Here is a 21,713-nt window from a genome sequence, read left to right as displayed (position 1 = left end):
AACCGAACCCGCAACCTCATGGTTCCTAGTCAGCTTCGTTAACCACTGAGCCATGACGGGAACTCTAGAACTGCCAAAATCTTTAAAAGAAAATTGTGCTTTCAACTTGGCACACAGAATACCTTACAATATTTTAAGTCAATCACTACAGTTTTCATACAAAAATGAAAAGATATTTTAATTATCCTGTTTCGAGATAAAGAGATAAGGAATTAGCAAGTAAACACAATTCAGGAGGAAAAACACTGGATCTGAGCTACTTCTCTAGAGTCATAAGCTTTGGCGTCACTTACAGGGACATTTCTCAACTCTGCCCCTATTAGTATTTTAGGCCAGGTAAATTCTTTGTTGGGGGTGGGGTGGCTGTCCTGTGCACTGCAGGATATTTAGCAGCATCCTGAGCCTCTACTTGCTAGATATCAGCTGTGACAACCAAAAGTGTCTGCAGACATTGCCAAGAGTCCCCTGGGAGGCAAAACTGACCCCTACCCCCACCCCACTGAGAACTGCTGGTTTACAGCTATATTAAGAAATAATAGGAGTTCCCGTCGTGGCGCAGTGGTTAACGAAGCCAACTAGGAACCATGAGGTTGCGGGTTCGGTCCCTGGCCTTGCTCAATGGGTTAACGATCGGCGTTGCCGTGAGCTGTGGTGTAGGTTGCAGACGCGGCTCGGATCCTGCGTTGCTGTGGCTCTGGCATAGGCCGGTGGCTACAGCTCCGATTCAACCCCTAGCCTGGGAACCTCCATATGCCGAGGGAGCGGCCCAAGAAATAGCAACAACAACAACAACAACAACAGAAATAATATTCCTTGTGTGGCCAGAGTCTTGCTCTGAATACCACTAAAGTAGCTTGGGGAAAGAAATGTCAAGAGTGAGGAGCTCTGGGGAGTTCTTGTTATGGCTCAGCAGTAATAAACTGGACTAGTGACCATGAGGATGTGGGTTGGATTCATGGCTTTGCTCAGTGGGTTATAGATCCAGCACTGCCATGAGCTGTGATGTAGGTCGCAGACATGGCTTGGACCTCGTGTTGCTGTGGCTGTGGTGTAGATTGGCAGCTGCAATTCCGATTCGACCCCTAGCCTGGGAACTTCCATATGCTGCGGATACGGCCCTAAAAGAAGACCAAAAAAAAAAAAAAAAATAGGAGCTCTGACTTCTTCTATCAGCCAACCCTAACTCACAGTGTAAGAAGAGACACACACCCTCCCTGCCATCATACTATCCTCACAGATGAAGTAAAACCTTGAAGCTTTGTAGCACTTCTGAATAATCCCATCTGGAATTACAGAGACAGATTCAGCTGGATCCAATCTGGGTTACCCATTCGATGTTCCTTTCAAAGCAAATCAAGAAGCTGTTTATCCCCTTTAAAGTACTTCAGGAGCTCTGCCACTTAGGAGAAGAATTTATATGTAAGTTCTGCAAATGTGTGTTATCCAACTTTGGCACACACAAAAAAGAACCAAAAAATGGTATGACATCTAGTATGTACAGTCGGTGTGGATTCAGATTTTTAAAACTCCCATTAAGCTTCGTTCCTTTCAGCGTACTGCAGAGCCATTTCTGGATGCTTTAATTTTGTCACTGTTTATTCTGACATGAGGCTGACATCAAGGGCCAGAATTTAGGCATTTCATAGTAACTTATCAAGTTACATTTTCACAAATAAGTGGTCAAAAACCTCAAGAAACTTCAGTTAAAAATCATAAAGAATCCCGGTTTGATGAGACAGATGCTTGCTGAGAAAGTGCAGGCTGAGAGTTAATAATCACAGTGCATTATGAAAATCTTAAAAGTTAGGTGAAACATGCACTTCCTGCCTGATTTTCATAGCAACCTCAGCGGTGTTTTTGCATTGAGACCTGGGGTGGTGGTGGAGGAAGAGGTGGGAGATGGAAGGTGGAGGGTTTTTCCCACGATGATAAAAGCCACATTTAGAAATGCAGCACTTGCTTTAAAAGAGCTTCCCTTGACTGTGTATTAAATTTTCCTTCATTTCTTTAAGAAACACTATGTTAGAGTCTATGATCTCAGGAGAACCACCATTACTGACACTCATTTATCTCAGTGGAAATAGTCACTGGGGGTCAGGGCAGGAGCCGAAGCAGAGTGGGGGAGGGGAAGCACACAGTGGGCTGACTCCGCGTGCACCCGAGACTCCTGGGCTTATCAGAAGGGTGGGTCCTACATTTTGTTCTTGGGGTCAGAAATCATCGCTGGTCACTCACTCCCTTTCTCAGAGAGGGCAGAGAATGTACCTGCTGATACTGACTCCGAGGCTGGTGATCAGGACTGTGGCATCTTACCGACACGGAAGACGTGTCACATGTTGGGGAATATCTGTGCCATCAAACCTTCTACAATACTGGTTGTTTCCTGACAGCTGGATTATGAAAGTATGCCATGTACTGAATCTTGATTTAAGAGTCTTCCCTGAGCTCACTGGATGACACACTGTGCTGGCAGCCAGCCCGGCCATCATTCCAGATGTTCCCCAGACGCTCCACTTGCGTGGAGTGTGCACCGATGCCCTCACACACGCTGCACTGCACGCAGCAGGTCACTCCATGCCTGAATGCGTTCTTCTGAGGAGAAGCTTAGTTGTGAAATGTGGACTACGTGCAAAGACGGTCTTATCATGAAGCCAAAGTTTAAGTTTCAGGGCTCCTCAATGGATGAGCCCTTATGACAAAAGTCCCATTTGGAGTTTCAAGCTTTCATTAAATTTAATTATGTATTCAGTTAGATAGCCATTAAGTCACTATTTTAAAAAATCTATGACAGAAAATTTAGTAAATGTTCCAGTAAAGTGGGCAAAATTGAATAAAAACATTTTACAGTCTGGGTAAATATTTCAAATGCCAAAATATGCAATATATATGTTTGAAATAGTAATTATTTACCTTGACAATTCTATCACAAAGGCTGTTATTTTAGTTTGGGTAGGACTGTCTTGTTTATACAAGCCAATATATGGAAATGTTACAGGAAATAGTTTATTTCTACTCTTAAGTTAAAAAATGCTTCTGAAATTCAAATATGTATTCACTCAATCACAAAAATTAATGACTTCATAATTAAAGCTAAGCATAACAGGTATATATGTGAAAGAGCCCTGATTACAAAACTTTTTACAATCCTAATATATTTGCTAATACTAACTTAGGTTTATTAAGTTATAATACTGTCTTTTATGAAACAATCAAATAAGAATTCATGACAGTTTATAAGAAAAACCAGTACTATACAATCTGACTGTAAAATGGTCTCGGTTTCTACATTAAGATGTCAACACAAATGCCCTCTAATTTAGAAAAATAAGACCACTCTGTTAGAGAGAAAAAGTTGAATACTTACCATCAAAACTAATACTTGCAACCTTGGTATATTTACTTTCTGAAGCTTTTAATGTAATTGGTTTAAAGTGTACTGTTATAGCATCATTTTGTGGTGTAGGTCGAACACTCTGCAAAGAGAAAAATTTACATAGCATTATTTCAGTCTAATGGTTCAGTTTATACTGAAAAGTATACTGGAAAAGTAAAGCAGAACCAAAATGCAAAAAGTTGAACTTTATATGGTCCCTTTGAATGGAGGAGGCCCCAAACTGGTGCAACATCAAATTAATTTCATTGGACTATTTTTATGAAATAAAATGATGACTAGAGGAAAAAAATGCATGACTGATAAGTTGAGTGTGTAAGAAACTAAAGACAAACTAGTATACTAGGTATGCATACATAAAATAGGAAAAGAGTATTTATTATCTACATGGACCCCTAGTTCACCTATAAGGGAAAGCAACATGAAGATTTATGATAGGGCCCCTCTTACAGAAATTTAAACACTAAATGTAACATCCTGACTATATGAAGATGAAGAATGCGCTTATTTGGGAGCTGGTGCCCCTTTGCCAAGGCAGTTTTGCAGATCCTATTTCTTTTTTTTCCTCTCTTCTTATGGCCACACCTCTGGCATAGGGAAGTTCCCAGGCCAAAGGTGGAATCAAAGCTGCAGCTGCCAGCCTACATCACCACCACGTCAATGCCAGATGAGATCTATCTATGACCTAATGCCATAACCCGAGGCAACACTGGACCCTTAACCCACTGAGTGAGGCTAGGGATTGAACCCACATCCTAACAGACAGTCAGGTTCTTAACCTGCTGGGCTACAATAGGAATTCCATTGCACACAAATCTCGATCAAAAAAATCTTCCCTTAGAATTCAACTTGAATCTTGCTTTGGTTTCCAAATGCTTCTGGGGTTTTTGCTGAATTTCCAGTGGCTTTTTAAACTTGTCGAAGCCTGACATGTCCCACAGAAAGGCACTCTCATCAGGCAAGCCTGCTAAGACTGTGCTGTCAGGGCCGCTAGAGCCACCAGGTTCCACCCCAGCTGTTCCCCACCATTTTTCTGCTCATTTATAAAGGTGGTTTCTGCCTCAAGAGAACAAAGGATGGTCCTTTGAAGGCCCAAGAAGCACCTCGGAAAAGCATGAGGAAAAACTGTCCCTTGCATTGTCTGCAATCATAAGGAACTCTGCAAGGTGCAGCCCAGCTCCTCAAGGTGCAGGCAGGGAGGGCCTGTGCTGGAGATCTTAATGGCCTTACTTCTGGGCTTCTGGCTCTCTTAGCATTTTAACTCTTATCTATCTTCCTCTTCTTTTTTTTTGTCTTTTTTTTGTCTTTTTAGGGCCACACCCACAGCATATGGAGGTTCCTAGGCCAGGCGTCTAATTGGAGCTGTTGCTGCCAGCCTACGCCACCCACACCAGATCCAAGCTGTGTCTGCAACCTACACCACAGCTCAAAGCAACGCCGGAGCTTTAATAAACTGAGTGAGGACAGGGATTGAACCCACAACATCATGGTTCCTAGTTGGATTCATTTCTGCTGCGCCACAACAGGAACTCCTCTTCCTTTCTCTTGAGAACTCATTTGCTTTGAAGCTCTAACTGGGGCTGGGGATTGACTGGTTCCATCCACATATTTACTATCAATAAGCTTGCTGTTATTAGCAATCATTTAAAGTACCAATCTCTTTATTCCTTGATGGGTATGTAGGTACGTATGTATGTACATGTGCGTGTGTGTGTGTGTGTGTGTGTGTGTGTGTTTGTATTTTTAACAATTAAGACAAAGCAGTCTGACTATAAGAGAAACTACAAACTGGAGAAAGGTTCATTTGAATTCACTATACTGTACTACTCTACTAATACTTTTTTTTTTTTTTTTTAAAGGGCTGCATCTGTGGCATATGGAGATTTCCAGGCTAGGGGGTTCAATTAGAGCTGTAGCTACTGGCCTACACCACAGCCACAGCAATGCCGGATCTGAGCTGAGTCTGCGACCTACACCTCAGGTCACGGCAATGGTGGATCCTTAACCCCCTGATCAAGGCCAGGGATCGAACCCGCAACCTCATCATTCCTAGCTGGGTTCGTTGACTACCGAGCCACGAGGGGAACTCCACGTACTAACACATTTTCCGAAGGAAAGTACTACAGAAGTATATGTGACAACCCATGGTGATCAGTTTATGCAACAAAAGGATGTTAACTATTTAACCAGAAGTGTGAGTTTGAGTAAACTGCCCGTTTACTTTAAGGGGCCTTACTTTTTCCCTTCCATAAAATCCTAGGGGATTGGATTAGATATTTTCTAAGTTTCCATCTATCTAAAATATTTTTGTGATTTTGATTAATTTTGCTGTTTTTTTGAATAAGCCACATTATCTTGAGGTCAAGATTTGTTAGAGATGATCATAAAAAGCTCTGTGTTTACAGAGGAGAGCCATAGTTCCTAATTCTTTCACTTGTTCTGTTGATTATGACACAGCAGCAATGGAACCTGGATTATTTTCAAACATGATTAAAGTGGTGGTTAATCAGTAACAAGCACACTTTTTTTTTTTTTTAAAGGGCCACATCCACGGTATATGGAATTCATGGGTCTGGAACTGAATCCAAGCCACAGCTGTGACCTACACCACAGCTATGGCAATGCCAGATTCTTAACCGGCTGCACCACGGTGTGAATTTCACAAGCACAATACTTTTAAAGGGCATAACACCATGGCAGAAACAGCTAAGTGATGGTACTTATTACCACACAGTCACTGTTAAGTAGTAAGAATTTAGAATAAGTAGTTGATAAAAAAAAAGTTCCTCTCACATGAAACATACTTGAAGATTTTCCTTACCAGAGGAAAAATATTTTATATTTTTATTTATTATATTTAATTTATTATAATATAAAGTTATTACCTTAAAACATGCCACACTAGTAGTAAAAAAATATTCAATTGGCTCATATTTTATACAAATGGTCTGAACTGTTGAATTATTACCATTTAGAAAAAAAAAATCCCTCAATCAGTTAAAACCTGTTTTCCAAGGAAAAACAAAGTAAAACAAAACAAAACGTTGGCTCCTCCTGATGGCTTCAAATGAAAAATAAATAACGATTAACTTATAAGTATATTTATACAAACAATCTGTTTTAATATCAGTCACTAACTGTTACTTACTTAAAAGATAATCAAGAAGGGGAAAATATATGGCAAGATTCCCAGGAAAGGCAGCTTGCACAAGCTCTAAATATAGTTCCATCCTTTCTCACGACATGCATACCCAACTAATGCTCAGGAACTCTCAAGTGAGACTCAAGGCCCAGGACATTCTAAAACTTATTTAGACAAAAGTTTAATTTAAGCAAGCAAGGAAAATAACCTTTTCATATAGAGCAACTAAACTTTTAACAACAGGAGCACAAATTCACTAAGGTACCTATCAAGTTGATAGTGGTAAAATTAATTAAATACATTTGTGATTCTTATTCATTAACAAGGAAACTTCACACAAAGGTGACTCTTAAAACATCTCAAGCAAACTCATTCCCTTATTTGTACAGCATTAATGTTTTGTAAATGTTGAGGAAAACCATATTCTCAAAGTTGCATTATAGTCAATCAATGGCAGGAAGGCCTGAACCTGGGCATCCTGCCCATTGACAAGTGGGGAAATTATATTTGGAACTGCTTGGTTTGGTAGTCTTATATCTTGAAAGCTGAATTCCATGAAGGGAAATTTAAAAAAGACTTTTCAGCCACTAGTACTGCTGAGCCCATCCTAAAATGCTATAAATTTGTGAAATGGAGGGAAGTAGGGACCCTTCTAAAAATGCACCAGTCTCTAAGTCTGGCATATGATGCAGAAAAACACAGGGAAAACCTTAGGAAGCTCTTTTAAAACTCAGTTCCCATGGCTGATAAGGCGAGAGGTCCAAGCTACCATCACCTCCCAGGCAGACCACTACAAGAGATTTTAAACTTTCTGCAGTTCATTCACCGCAATGCAGCTATGGTGACTTTCTTTCTTTTCTTTTTTCTTTTTTTGTCTTTTGTCTTTTAAGGCCACACCCGCAGCATATGGAGGTTCCCAGGCTAGGGGTCTAATCAGAGCTGTTGCCGCTGGCCTACACCACAGCCACAGCAACAAGGGCCAGATCCAAGCTACATCTGCGACCTACACCACAGCTCACGGCAATGCCAGATCCTTAACCCACTGAGTGAGGCCAGGGATCAAACCTGCAACCTCATGGTTCCTAGTTGGATTCGTTTCCTCTGTGCCACGACAGGAACTCCATACAGTGACTTTTTACAACACATACTTTGAGCAATGGTATATCAACAAATTAGGTAAGTTAGATGAAATGAAAAACTTCCTAGAAACTCATAAGCTACTGAAACTGGCTCAGGAAGATACAGAAATACATTCATGACTTTTATGTTAATTATGCTAACATACACACACGCAAATTTTTATAAACACTTATATTGCTCTTATTTTGGTCATTTTTTAATAGACTGATGAAAATTTCAACGCAGATTAAAGACCCCCAATCACTAACCCCTTAATGTAGTAGAAACAGTCTGCATTACGTATTTTTTTTTTTTCTTTTTTAAGAAAAATATGGCATCAGGGTGGCTAGGTCAAAGGAACTGTTCCTTGTCATCTGTGGAAGGGTCCTGCACCCTTGACAATGCCTGGAGGAGCAGGGGTGTGGATCCCACCAGATTCAGGCAACTGAAAGGCAGGTCTCTCTCAGCTGGCCTATTACTAGGGTGCTAGGAACCTCAGGTGGGGGCAGTTTCAGCTCCACTGTGCACTGGGGAGAGCTTTTTACCAGACTCCATTCCCGTAACCAGCCGTAATGCTTCTCCCTAGCAGAAAGATATACTAGGTCATATGTCAGGACACTGCTTAGACTATGACCCTGCTAGCTAGTGAGCAAGGTCACTGTGAACTGAAATGTGGTTCCTGAGATGACGGTCCCTCCCATCATTCAGGGTTTGTATACGCTCTTCTCTTTGGTCTCTACTCCACCAGCTGGAGGTAAACAAACACTAGGTTTGGTCAGGGATGAACAGCAGTCTCTTAAGTCTCATAGCCTATCTTATTTTATCAGATTTCTCTGAATTTAGCTTTCCGACATCAGCATGGGTCATAATAAAAATATAATGCCTTCCTTGTTCATTATTCTCTATGTAACGTGTGGACCACCTCACCCCACCCCCCAAACCATGTAAAAGGCATCCCAGTCACTGGTTCTATGTGTATGTGTAAGGCAAAGAGAGACCTCTAGTTCACAGTGTGCTGTCCAGGGTGACCACGGCAGCTGCCAGTCAGAAGGGGTATCTGTGACAAATGTTAACAGCACTACCACTACCTACCGCAGTTCTAGCTTTGTGACTTCTCTTCCCAACTCATCTGAATCTTTTCTTCTCTCTCCTTATTTAACCAAACATTAAGTCTAACAACCAAACCAGATGGAATCCTTACAACCTGTTTTTCTTGGCACGTGGCACACAGATCCAAGGATTTATCAGAATCCTTATGAGCTTTTATATGCTTCTGCCCCTTATACGCTTCTGCTAAACAGGAACCTCATGAACTTTGGTTCAAACTTAGCTTGGAGAAGACCGCATGCCCTTCTCAACCTTAAAGGCTGGTGACTAGAGAGGCAGAACAGGTTTCTTATATTACACTTTGAACCAAAGTGTCACCAGGTCACTACAAAACAGAATTCCTTTAGAGCTAGAGTTTAATTATTTTAAACTTTGTCACAAGTTTAAAGACAAAGAATATAGAAGTTAGGAAGAAATAAGTAAAAACTTACTGTTATTGGTACATCTTTTGTTCCCGAATTTAATAAATGAAGATTTAAAACTTTTGGTAGATCTGATAAAATTGAGGAAAAGAAATTGTTAAAATGGTATGCTTTAATAGCAAGTCAAAATCTTTCTCTTAATAGATATCATATCTTAAAATGCGAACTAGAATAACAATCACATTTATAAAAAGAAACACTAGACAAAAATTGCCTTATTCTTAAGGCCAGTGAGTATTGTAAAAACTGCCCCTTCTAAACAACCAGACCAAAAAACAAAATTTTTTAGTGATACTGACATTATCACTCATCTTTTAGTATTCTAGCAACGTACAATAAAACAATTTAGTAAAGTAAAATATGAAATAATCACATTAAAATCAAATCTAACTCTCAAAAATGGGACTTCAATCCTAAACACCAAATTTTAATTACATTCGGCCCAAGGAAATGCCAAATTACATGTACCCTTACTTTTTTCTTAATAAGTCTTTTAGGTTATTTTCAGTTTTAGAATTTGAATTCATTCTGTGACCATCTGGGACCAATTTCTAACATTATGTCATGATAAAGCAACTGACTAATCCATATCTGAATAAAAATCCGGAAGTAAATCTTTTTACTTCATGTTATAAGAAGATCCAGCATAACTAAATAGTTGAGAAACTGGATTAAGAAACTAAGACTCTACTTTCTGCCTTGATCTTCCATTTAGAAGACTTGACCTAAGTTATCTGCAATGCTGCTTTCCTATCTGGTAAGCAATAGTGTCCCTCAGAGGAACGGAGGAGAAACCTGTACTGGCTCTGACCCCCAAAGTAGATTTCTATAAGATTATATAATCCACCACTGAGAAATAACTTCCAAGGTGAACTAATTACATAGGAGAGCCATTCAGTACTGAACACAGGGTGGTGTTGTTTTTTTTTTTAAAGACCTATAAAGAAACTTTCTTTTTTTTACCTTGTGTTCGCAGTGTACCAAAATCTAACATTTCAGTTGAGGAATAAATTCCGGGAGCTTGGAAAAAAGAAAAGCAAACAATTATCTTTCACTTTGCCAGAGTAAGATGCACTGAAAGGAAAAGAGACTTGCAGCTCCTTTAGTTTTTCACTAACCTGTTGTAACTTCCACCTCAACAGGAAGAATGATAAACTCTGTGCTGTCTGAAGCATTGGTCTTTATCCTTATGAAGGCTGTGTGATTATCTGCTTCTCGAGATGAAAAACTAGCTCTCATCACTCCCTTGGTTTCATAAGGAGGAATTTCCTGGCAAGTTAACAGACCATAATGTAGCAAAACCACCACAGCTTATTGAATAAGATGACATCACCCAAGAGATGCATTCTTTGTGTGTGTGTGTGTTTTTTTTTTGTCTTTTTGTCCTTTTTAGGGCCACACTGGCAGTGTATGGAGGTTCCGGGCTAGGGGTCTAATTAGAGCTGTAGCTGTTGGCCTACACCAGAGCCACAGCAACACAGGATCCAAGCTGTGTCTGTGACCTACACCACAGCTCATGACAACGCCAGATCCTTAATTCATTGAGTGAGGGCAGGGATGTAACCTGCAACCTCATGGTTCCTAGTCAGGTTCATTTCTGATGTGCCATGATGGGAACTCCCCAAAAGATGCATTCTTATTTTATATACCTACTAACAAAAAATACATTACTGATTAAACAAATATATTTATTCCACTGATTATAACACAGTCTAATTTTGAAGAATGTTAAATGTTAAAAACATGTCTACTTTAAAATGAAGAATGGTACATAATGTGAGCAAAATGAAATAAATAAAATTATATGAAAACAAACTGTTAGTTGCAAAAATCATCATTAAAATGTAGAGTTAACCTACAAAAATTACTTTGCTATATTGGTGATGCTTGGGTATATTATCTAGTCTTGAAACAACAGAAACATCACTATCAGAGGGAAACTGCTTTTCCAGAAGTTTACAGGATTCTCTTTAAATGAGAACCAAGAGAGCTTAGACCCCAACCTCCTTTCATTTTAAAAGGAAATTTGGGAGTTCCTGGCGTGGGTCAGTGGTTAACAAATCTGACTAGGAATTATGAGGTGTCGAGTTCCCCTGGCCTGGCTCAGTGGGTTGAGGATCCAGCGGTGCTGTGAGCTATGGTGTAGGTCACAGATGCGGCTCAGATCTACAGCTCCAACTGGACCCCTAGCGTGGGAATCTCCATATGCCTTGGGTGCGGGCCTAGAAAAGACAAAAAAACAAAAAACAAACAAACAAAAAAAAGATAAAAGGAAATTTTTTAGGTTTTAACCTAACATAACAAAGCTTTCCAAGCAAATCCACAGTTCATCATCTGCATTCAGTAAGGCATGTAAGATAGCATACTTTTGAGGCCTGTGATGAGAGAACACTTGCACATATGCTAGAAAGAAGACTCATTGGAAGAAATTTTTTTTTTTTTTTTTGCTTTTTAGGGCCACACCTGCAGCATATGGAAGTTCCCAGGCTAGGGGTCAATTTGGAGTTGCAACTGCCGGCCCGCACTATATAGCTCATGGCAATGCTGGATCCTTAACCCACTGAGCCAGGCCAGGGACTGAACCCACATCCTCATGGATACTAGCTGGGTTTGTTAATGCTGAGCCACAGTGGGAACTCCGGAAAGATGATTTTTTGAGGTATAATCCTTTTCTTGGTTTTTGAACAATCTGGCTTCCTTGAGACCACCAGAATTTCTCTGTACACAGCTTCTGGAGTATTTTAGGAAATCCCTGTGTTTTAGAAATTACTGGTCTTTACTTACCTATACTCTCTTTTTAGTCTCAAAGTCAGAAAGAGGTGATTGGAACCCTTTGGGGGCCACTAGGGATGGACCATCTATTCCCCATCTTGAGGAGCTAACTTGGTCTCTGGGGTTTTCTCATATATACCAAAATGGGCTGGGGCTGAGGTCAAGGACAACTGACTTTTTTCTCACTCTAGATTTGTAGAAGCAAGAATCACTCTATCTTTTTTTGTAGCTTCTAGGAGTATTAAAGCAATTTGCCATGTCTGCTACCATTCATTACAGTTCTTAACTAATTAGAAATCTGACTTCTTTTATGTTTACTAGAATCCAATTATATTTCGTAGTAAATTCTTGGTTCTTATATCTAGAATTATAAAGCAATTTTAATAGCTTATAGTTAACTCTAAGAAGCACTGTTTTATATGCTATTTCTCCCAAAGGCTTTTCAAATAATATCGTAATTTCAAGGTAAAACATTTTTGTGAAAGGATATAAAAAGACCGTCTATTACGTATTTCTGCCTGCTAGAGTGTTTCTATATCTTTGGAGTTAACCTAGTCATTGACAAATTTGTTTCTAAATGTTCAAGTAAACATCCTAAAAATGTCCCCTCCACATCCCTTCACTGGTTGAGATTTGTCAGATAACAGAATTAAGAGGCTACGTGGGTTTAACAGAGCAATTAACAAAGGGATTTTGATTTTTGGAACTTATTCACAGTGGTCAAGTCCATGTGTCTTGATTTCGAATGAGCAGTGATTTCAGTGACCTCGGTACCAGAACTACATTTTTCTATTCCTTTCCCCTCTTGGATTAAAACTGAGATGACATTTAAAACAAAACAAAACACCATCCTACTGCAGGAACCTTTGTAAAGAAGGTAGTTGCTACAAATTCATTAATCTGGTTGATACTTGCTAGTATTCTCCACAAACAAGTGGTTCTCTAACCATAGATACAAACTGCTGTTAAAGATCCAACAGCACTTAGTGTGAATACCAATCATCTAAGAACTTCAAGTTTCTAAGTCATCATGAGCGCCTGACTATGCTCCCTCTGCAGAAAGCATCTCCTCCATTAATAATATGTATGAACATTCAATTCTCTACCTTTGAAAATATAATGGGTCTTTCTCATGCATTCTTTTTTCCCCCCAGTCTTAGTGTAAAGCATATTATAATCACCAATATTATTCTGAGAAAGAATAGTTAAAACCTCTTCCTTTCCACACAGTGGGTTAAAGCTTCCACCTCTTTTGTTTATTATTATTCCACTTTTCTCTCACTCTCACCCAATTTTCAAATACAGCGGTTAGGAATTTAACATTAAGACACTAATTAAGGTAAGGTTGCCCATATTTCTTCGAGTGATGAGGAGGTAAGCATTTCTGGTGTCTTTAAGAAACCACCTGGTCTCATTGGGCCCCCACAAGAAGGGACCATGCCAGCACTCACCCACAGCTTCCTAGTGCCTCCCTGCTGACCCGTGGGAAGTTCGAGGTGAAGGTCTCCTCCACTTGAGTACATTTCTACAACCTGAGACAAAGGAGCACATGATAGTTAAGGCAAAATCACATTCTAAATGCAAGCAATTTGTTGTTATATAGAAGTGTCTGATGCTCTGTCTATCAGAAAAAAATTTAGAACCGTTTACAGGTATAAATGCAGGTAAGTGTTGTATCACATCACCAGAGGTGGTGCCCACATGTGCAAGCAATTAAAACAAGGTCACTCTGAAATACTGAACTCAGAAACAGTGTAGCTGTTTGAGAGATTGGATTTTAGAAAATCCATCCACAGGACATTTATTTTTTTCTGAAGGAAGTAGCTTAAGGAAATTGTAAAATTTTAGAAATACAAATGTTGTTATAGTAACAAAAGTGCTTCTTTAGTCACAGATTTATAACAAGATCTAGCAGTGGATCTAACAACTACTGTAATTATGACACAGTGAAGAGCCCATTATTCTTAGATATATGCAACAATATCAAGGCAATATGAAAATATCAGGGGTTTTCTGGTAGGAAATTCACAGGGACTGTTAATACCACTGTGGCTTGTAACTACACCCATGATTTTTTAAAACAGTTTTACTGAGGTATAATTCACATGCAATAAACTACACATATTTAAAGTGTACAACTTGATGGATTCTGACATGAATACAGGTGTGAAGCTACCACTGCAATTACAACATTAAATAAACCCTTTAGCTCTCAAATTTCCTTGTGCCCTTTGCAAATCCATCTGTCCCCCTCTCCCCCTTCACCCCCAGGTGACCACTGAACTGCTTTCAGCCACTCTGGATTAGTTCGTATTTTCTAGAGTTTTATATAAATGGAGTCATACAGCATGTACTCCTGGGTCTGGCTGATTTTATTCAGTGTAATTATCTTGAGATCCATCATGTTGGTTTATGGACTAATAGTTCATTTATTTCTGATTTTATGGATATGCCACAATTTTTGATCCATTCACTTGCTGATGGATATGCGGAATGTTTGCAGTTTTTGGTCATTATAGATAAGGCTGTTATGAACACTGCATTGTGTAAGTCTTTGCGTGGACATCAGCTTTCCTTTCTCCTGGGTAAATACTAAGGAATAGAAGGACACATGGCTGGAAACTTTTCTTTAAAGCCATCTTATCTCTTAAAAGAGAAGAATATATTTAATTAAATGCACATTTGGGGTGATGCGTGAGAATGAGTAGAAAACCTTTACTTGTTTCACAAAATCCTCCAGGAGTACATAAAAAAGGACAAAGCAGGGAAAACAGCAGTACTTAGTATATGCTTAAAGGTTTTTGTTTTTGCTGTGTGTTGATGTTACAGTAATGCATCTAGCAAAGACTAAAGAGCTACGATATCCTCTGAGTATTATTACTTGCCTTCCATGTATTAAGTGTTCCCTTAAGTACTGACTCTATTAATACATTTTAACTGATGGGGTGAGAGTAGAACTTTTTTCTGAAAAAACCAGAGAACATCACATATTATTTCATTTAATCTTCCAAGGTATTAGAAAAACAAGCCTAACAATGTTTGGAAACAGAAGCTTGAAAGGTAGACTACTGATAACAAGGAAAGGAATAAGGAAGAGGGGACAGATAGAGGCTAAATTATAAAATCAAAAGAAAGACTACACTAAAACTAGGAACAACTGATTTTAGGTCAGTGTTAATTACCCTAATTTAATCAAGTTTAGGATAATAAGGAAACGGATGATACATACAAAATATAATTTATGTACAAAAATTCCCATAGAGAATGTTAACTTTTGTGTGCCCACATGTCTGCAAACAGGTGCACAGAAAAAAGGTCTCAGGTAACACCCTGAGGTCACACGAGGAGCATCCATGAGGAAACTTTTGGGGCTGGAGCTGTGTCAATACAACAGTTACCAGTTACATGTGGCTATTTAAACTTAATTGAAATAATATAAAATTAAACATTCAGTTCCTCATCCACCCCAGCCCCAAGCTCCAGTGTTCGATAGGCACCTTTGGTAGTGGCCACTGTACTGGACAGAGCAGATCCAGAACTCTTCCATTATCATGGGAAGTTCTGCTGGACAGCACTGGGTTGGAAGGGATGAAGTCCAAGGGGACTTTTGCTTCATACATCTCTGAATGGTTAACATTTTTTTTCCAGTGAGAACATACTCATGTATATTCTACAATGAACAAATCAGATACAAGTTTGTGCTTTATAATACTTTCTTAAATTTAAGGACAATGAGGAGTTCCTGTTGTGGCGCAGTGGTTGACGAATCTGACTAGGAACCATGAGGTTGTGGGTTCGGTCCCTGCCCTTGCTCAGTGGGTTAACGATCCGGCGTTGCCATGAGCTGTGGTGTAGGTTGCAGGTGTGGCTTGGATCTGGCGTTGTTGTGGCTGTGGCTGTGGCATAGGCCGGTGGCTACAGCCCCGATTCGACCCCTGGCCTGGGAACCTCCATATGCCGCGGGAGTGGCCCAAGAAACAGCAGAAAGACAAAAAAAAAAATTTAAGGACAATGACACAGCATAACATACTACAGGACTATCAAGTTAAGAGTGCCTTCCATACAACCTTCCAGTTATAAAATCGATTAAGTCACATGAATACGATAGGACAGCGACTATAGGTAACACTATAACGCATATTTGAAAGTTGCTGAAAGAGTAGATCTTAAAAGTTCTCATCATAAGAAATTTTTTAAAAAATATGTATTATAACAGTTGCTAACCAGACTTACTGTGGTGACCATTTTGTGATATATATAAATATTATATCACTACATTGTATATCTGAAACTAATATAATTTTTTAGACCAATTATACCTCAAATATAAAAAAAGCCCACTTGGATTTTCCCTTAGGGGAAAAAAAATGTCTTCTAGAGAAACAATAAATTGGTTCTTTTTTTTTTTGTCTTTTGCCTTTTTAGGGCCGCACCCGAGGCATACGGAGGTTCCCAGACTAGGGGTCGAATTGGAGCTGTCGGTTGGCTTGTAGTTTGGCTGTATTCTGCCAACCTACACCACAGTTGCAGCAACTCGAGATCTGAGCTGAGTCTGCGACCTACACCAGAGCTCACGGCAACGCCGGATGCTTAATCCATTGAGTGAGGCGAGGGACTGAACCCTTGTCCTCATGGATGCTAACTGGGTTCATTAACCATTGAGCCACGATGGGAACTCCAATCTATTGGTTCTAGGAGGGCAACTTTTGCTCTGCTGTATGCTGATGAGAAGTACATTGTGGTAAATCATGAAATGAAATGTTGTAACTGGAAAAATATTAGATGGACAAAAGACAAAAAATCAATATTGAATTTAGAGAAGATTGTTCCAGATGACAGCTTGACAAACTCCAAAGGCTAGACTGTAAGGCTACCTCAGTAACTCTAGACTGAGTGTGTAATGTTCATCCTCCTTAGCAGGAAGCAGGACTGTCAGTGCCCCCAGCACATGGCCCTTGTGACAGTGGGCTATAACCGCAGTGGGGGCAATGCCCGCAGCAATGCTTGGAAGGATAAGACAACGGTTTCTATCTCCCGACTGAAAATGGCCAAGAAGAGAAAGCAGCAAGAATTTATGAGGCTTCCATATGGATTTGTAAGAAGTGACCCAGAGAAGGGAAAAGTACACCATTACCTAAAGCAGTGAGAGGACAGAAATGACAGACTGGTGATGGAGCGCAAAGACTTTTTTCAGGTGCAAAAGCAGGACACAGGAGCATTCCCCTCTCCCAATACGAAGATATCCAACTACAAATAATCAACACTGGGGCAGAATATTTTTATTGGTAGCTGTTGTCAGCCAAGTTCTGGGGTGAAACCTTTCTTGTTACCTTAGCATATAATTCCTAAGTGTGTCACAACTCCAGCTCTGAAAAGCGTGTCTGGTTCTTGTTTTCCCCCTCACTATTTACAAACATTTCTACCAGGGGGTTCCAGGAGGACAAAAACCAATTTAGTGGCCAAAGCTCCATGGTTTTCCACAGTATATGGAAAAGCTGTGGCCCTGTGAAGCTGAAAACTGTTAAAAGTTAAACTTCTGCCTAAAACTAACACCAGAGAAGCTATACTCATTTTACAAAAATGGTTCCAAAAATTCAGCATCTGGATTGACACAACTCAAAATTCCTGCTACAAGTTTCATTAAAGACTATCCCTCCTTAGTACCATACACAACCCCATTATTTTAAATAGTCTTGGAAACTATAATAAGCTGAGGTTTTATACTAAGCATTAATTTCCACCCAAGTTGAAAAACACTCAAAATCATCAGCATAAACTCACCTGTAGAGGCTCACTGTGAGGATTGTGTATGTTTATTATAGGTGAGAAACTGCTATTCACAGGGACTCTGGCCCCAAGGAATGGCCTCAATCGATATGGATTTGGAACTCCAACACCGAATACCTGTTTTAAAGTTTTAAAAAAATGCAATTTGAGTTGTATTATTTTATAACATTTTTATAGTTATAGCTGATTAATCCAAGAAAAACTGTAAGTTCAATTTATGAAAAAAAATCTTACAGTTCCCTTTAAAAGGAATACACATGTAGTTTCTATACTTGTTTGGCTACCTATTTTGATTTGATATATATATTTTATGTATATGCACATACATATGCATTTGGAATGATTTTTACAATACATTAGAAATTAAAACGATAGCAGTCCTTCATGAGGTCATGCGATAGACAAAAGAAAATAGGGAATCAAAAGATTTCCCTATTCCCAGGGTTCATGCTATGGCTCAACAGGTTAAGAACCCCACATAGTGACTGTGAGGATGCAGGTTTGATCCCTGGCCTCACGGAGTTAAGGATCTGGAATTGCCGTGAGCTGCAGCCTCGGATACAGTGTTGCCATGGCTGTGGTGTAAGCTGGCAGCTGCAGCTCCAACTGGACCCCTAGCATGGACACTTCCATATGCTGCAGGTGCAGCCTTAAAAAGAAAAGGAGAAAGAAAAAAAGATTTCCCTAGTCCAATCTAGAAGATGGATCTAGGTCCCTGACAATCTCTTAAATATCAAGCCCAGACCCAGGTCATTCCTACATAGGAATGAGGGTTGACTAAACAGGGTGAGCCAGTCATTCAACTGACAAGTGCTTATTAAGTGCCTATGAGGTGCGAGGCATAAACATACAATCGTGAACTATTCAGCAGTGAATGAGACAGAGAACGTGTCTGCTCTTACAAAACAGTCTGTGTGAGGCACAGGCTGGACAATGATATAATGGTGTAAAAACAGAAAAGTGAGACAGAGGAACCGGCTGGAGTGAAGATGGGAATACTCTTGTAGCAAGGGTAGTCAGGAGATGTGACTGAGTTGGCGTCCCCTGAAAGAAGACAGCGAGTTAGCAGTGAGTTCAGCAGCAGGGGAAGTGTACAGGCAAAGGGCAGGAGGCAGCACAGGGTTTGGCTCGCCTGAAGACAAGCGGTAAGATGAGAGCCATGGGCAAATGGGCTGAGGCGGCAGAGCTGCATGGGAGTCAGAGCCTTAGAGCCTGCAGGCCTTGGTCAGAAGCTTACATTTTGCTCTAAGAGTAATGGGAAAACAAGCACTGACATGAGGAGCTGAGTGGCTCTGCTTGAATGAGGAACTAAAAGAGGAGCTGTGGAGGAAGGGTGGTTAGGAGGCTCCTGTGTTATCTGGCAAGAGGGGGATGGCCTGGGAGAGAGCAGTGGCAATGGAGGGCAGAGACAGACTCAAGATGCACTGATGAGAAAAAGCTGGTGGAAGGCCAGGGTGGAGAGGTGAAGACAGCTGGCCTTGGAAGGCACACCTGAGATCCTAAATCTCAGGTTGCCCAGGCCACAACCACCTAAGTCAGCTGGGGGGGGGCCTCTGTCGGGCAAAGGTCTTCATATTCTCATGGTGGTCTTTTCATTTACTCCATGAGTATGTGCTAAGTGCTCTGTACAGCACTTCAAAGTTATTCATCCATACTGGCTTCAAAGGTTATTCATTCATACTGCCTACTAAGCAACCATTAAAGACTTATGCACCACAACTAAGCATGTGACATGGAATGTTTACTCTGACACTCATTGCCAAAGTACATGATGTTTTCTGGGTAGTGGAGAAGAAATGTTCAAAAACAAAAGCATAAAAGCTATAAGGTAAGATATTCGCTAAGAATTTATTTATTTAGTCTTTTTTTTTTTAGGGCCGCACCTGAAAGTTCCCAGGCTAGGAGTCTGTACTTGCTGGGCTACACCACATCCAGAGCAACACAGGATCCGAGCCACATCTGCAACTGTGTTCGTTTGAAAACCAATCTTATGTTAACACTCAGCGGTAGCTTTAAGACCATTTGTTCAGTCTGATTTGAATAGGGATATTCACACAGCTTACACAGAAAAATGCTCTAAATCTAAACTCTTATAATTTCTCTTATCCTCAGAGGTTTTGAAAAGAGTCCTTAAAAGGCTGTCATATGATAGGCTGAAGGCGTTAGTTATCTGCATATTATAAAATAAACAAAAGTTTGAATCCTGGTTCTTACCTGGTAAGTGAATACCCCATGATTAGAAGTGTTAATAAATAAAGTATTTTCTACATTTCCCACTACTCTTGCAAGAAAAACTACATCAAATGATGTGTTTCCTCCTGGAAGAATTTTCTGAAAAAGAAAAGCAGTAATTAAATTACTAACCAAAAAAAAAAAAAAAAATCGGATCCTGGTGACTACAATTAGAAAGCTAAAGTTCTCTGAAATATCTTAGAATCATTTCCATAGACCCACTTTCGCCTCCAAAGACTTAAATTTTAAATTAAGTTAACTATTTTGCAATGGGGGGAAAAAAAAAAGATGTCTTCATAGTGGATGTCACATATTTTTTTGTCAGTCATGATTTGAAAACCCTGTACAACAGGTGGCTCCCTTGGATTCTGTTCATTCAGTGATCACCAGGTTGGAATGAAGTGCTTAATTACTAGTTTGTCCACCATCAGACAATTCAAGGAGGAGCTGCACTGAGCCTCTTACATAGACGTTCTATTCTACTGCTAAGTGGCCACTTGCATTATTCCAATAAATAAACAAGTCTGACCTCAACCCCTTGCCCTCTGTCACCCATTCACACAAAGCACAGAATGCGCCAGCGACTTCCATTAAAAAAAGAAGGGAGAAACCCATGGAATGTGAGAAAATCTTTGCAAATGAAGTGACTGACAAGTGATTCATCTCCAAAATTTATAAACACCTTCTGCAGCTCCATACCAAAAAAGCAAACAACCCCATCAAAAAATGGGGAGAAGATCTAAACAGACAATTCTCCAAAGAAGACATACAGATGGTAAAAAGACACATGAAAAGAAGTTCAATGTCACTCATTATTAGAGAAATGCAAATCAAAACCACTATGAGGTACCACCTTACACCAGCCAGAATGGCCATCATCCAAAAGTCTACAAACAATAAGTGCTGGAGAGGGTGTGGAGAAAAAGGAACACTAGTACACTGTTGGTGGGATTGTAAATTGGTGCATCCACTCTGGAATCAGGATGGAGATTCCTCAGAAAACTAAACAGAACTACCATTTGATCCAGCAATCCCACTTCTGGGCATCTATCCAGAGAAAACCATGACTCGCAAAGACACATGTATTCCGATGTTCACTGCAGTACTATTTACAATAGCCAAGACATGGAAACAACCTAAATGTCCATCGATGGAGGAGTGGATCCAGAAGATGTGGTACATATACACAATGGAACATTACTCAGCCATTAAAAAGAACAAAATACTGGCTTTTTAAGCAACATGGATGGACCTAGAAACTATCATGCTAAGTGAAGTCAGCCATACAATGAGACACCAACATCAAATGCTTTCACTGCCATGTGGAATCTTAAAAAAGGACACAATGAGCTTCTTTGCAGAACAGATACTGACTCACAGACTTTGAAAAACTTATGGTCTCCAAAGGAGACAGTTTGGGGGTGGGGGGATGCACTGGGGTTGTGGGATGGAAATCCTATAAAATTGGATTGTGATGATCATTGTACAACTATAAATGTAAAAAATTCATTGAGTAATTAAAAAAATTAAAAAAAAAGATGGGAGACAAACAATTACATTTAGAATGGATAAGCAATAAGATCCTATGGTACAGCACAGGGAACTATGTCCAATTTCTTGGGGTGGACCGTGATGGAAGACAATATGAAAAGAAGAATGTACATATATGTATGACTGGGTCACTATGCTATACAGTAGGAATTGGCACAACACTGAAAATCAACTACACTCTAGTAAAATT

General features: G+C 39.8%; 1 protein-coding gene across 6 annotated transcripts in view; it reads right to left on the bottom strand.

Moving 5' to 3' along the window:
- The window catches only part of TMEM131 (transmembrane protein 131), a 191,104-nt gene that overhangs the window by 52,978 nt on the left and 116,413 nt on the right, over window positions 1-21,713 (bottom strand). For 5 of the 6 annotated variants that reach the window (XM_047781503.1, XM_047781501.1, XM_047781502.1 and 2 more), the window contains exons 6-12: window positions 19,955-20,071; window positions 17,735-17,857; window positions 13,405-13,485; window positions 10,300-10,450; window positions 10,145-10,201; window positions 9,191-9,252; window positions 3,365-3,473 (exon numbers count right to left, since the gene is read on the bottom strand). In XM_047781503.1, coding sequence (XP_047637459.1) covers window positions 3,365-3,473; window positions 9,191-9,252; window positions 10,145-10,201; window positions 10,300-10,450; window positions 13,405-13,485; window positions 17,735-17,857; window positions 19,955-20,071 — 700 coding nt within the window. The remainder of the gene's footprint in view (window positions 1-3,364; window positions 3,474-9,190; window positions 9,253-10,144; window positions 10,202-10,299; window positions 10,451-13,404; window positions 13,486-17,734; window positions 17,858-19,954; window positions 20,072-21,713) is intronic. The other variant, XM_047781506.1, reaches the window with a different exon arrangement.

This window comes from Phacochoerus africanus, chromosome 5 (genome assembly GCF_016906955.1).
Source record: "Phacochoerus africanus isolate WHEZ1 chromosome 5, ROS_Pafr_v1, whole genome shotgun sequence".
NCBI classification, from domain to species: domain Eukaryota; kingdom Metazoa; phylum Chordata; class Mammalia; order Artiodactyla; family Suidae; genus Phacochoerus; species Phacochoerus africanus.
This window is presented reverse-complemented; position numbering and strand designations above follow the sequence as displayed.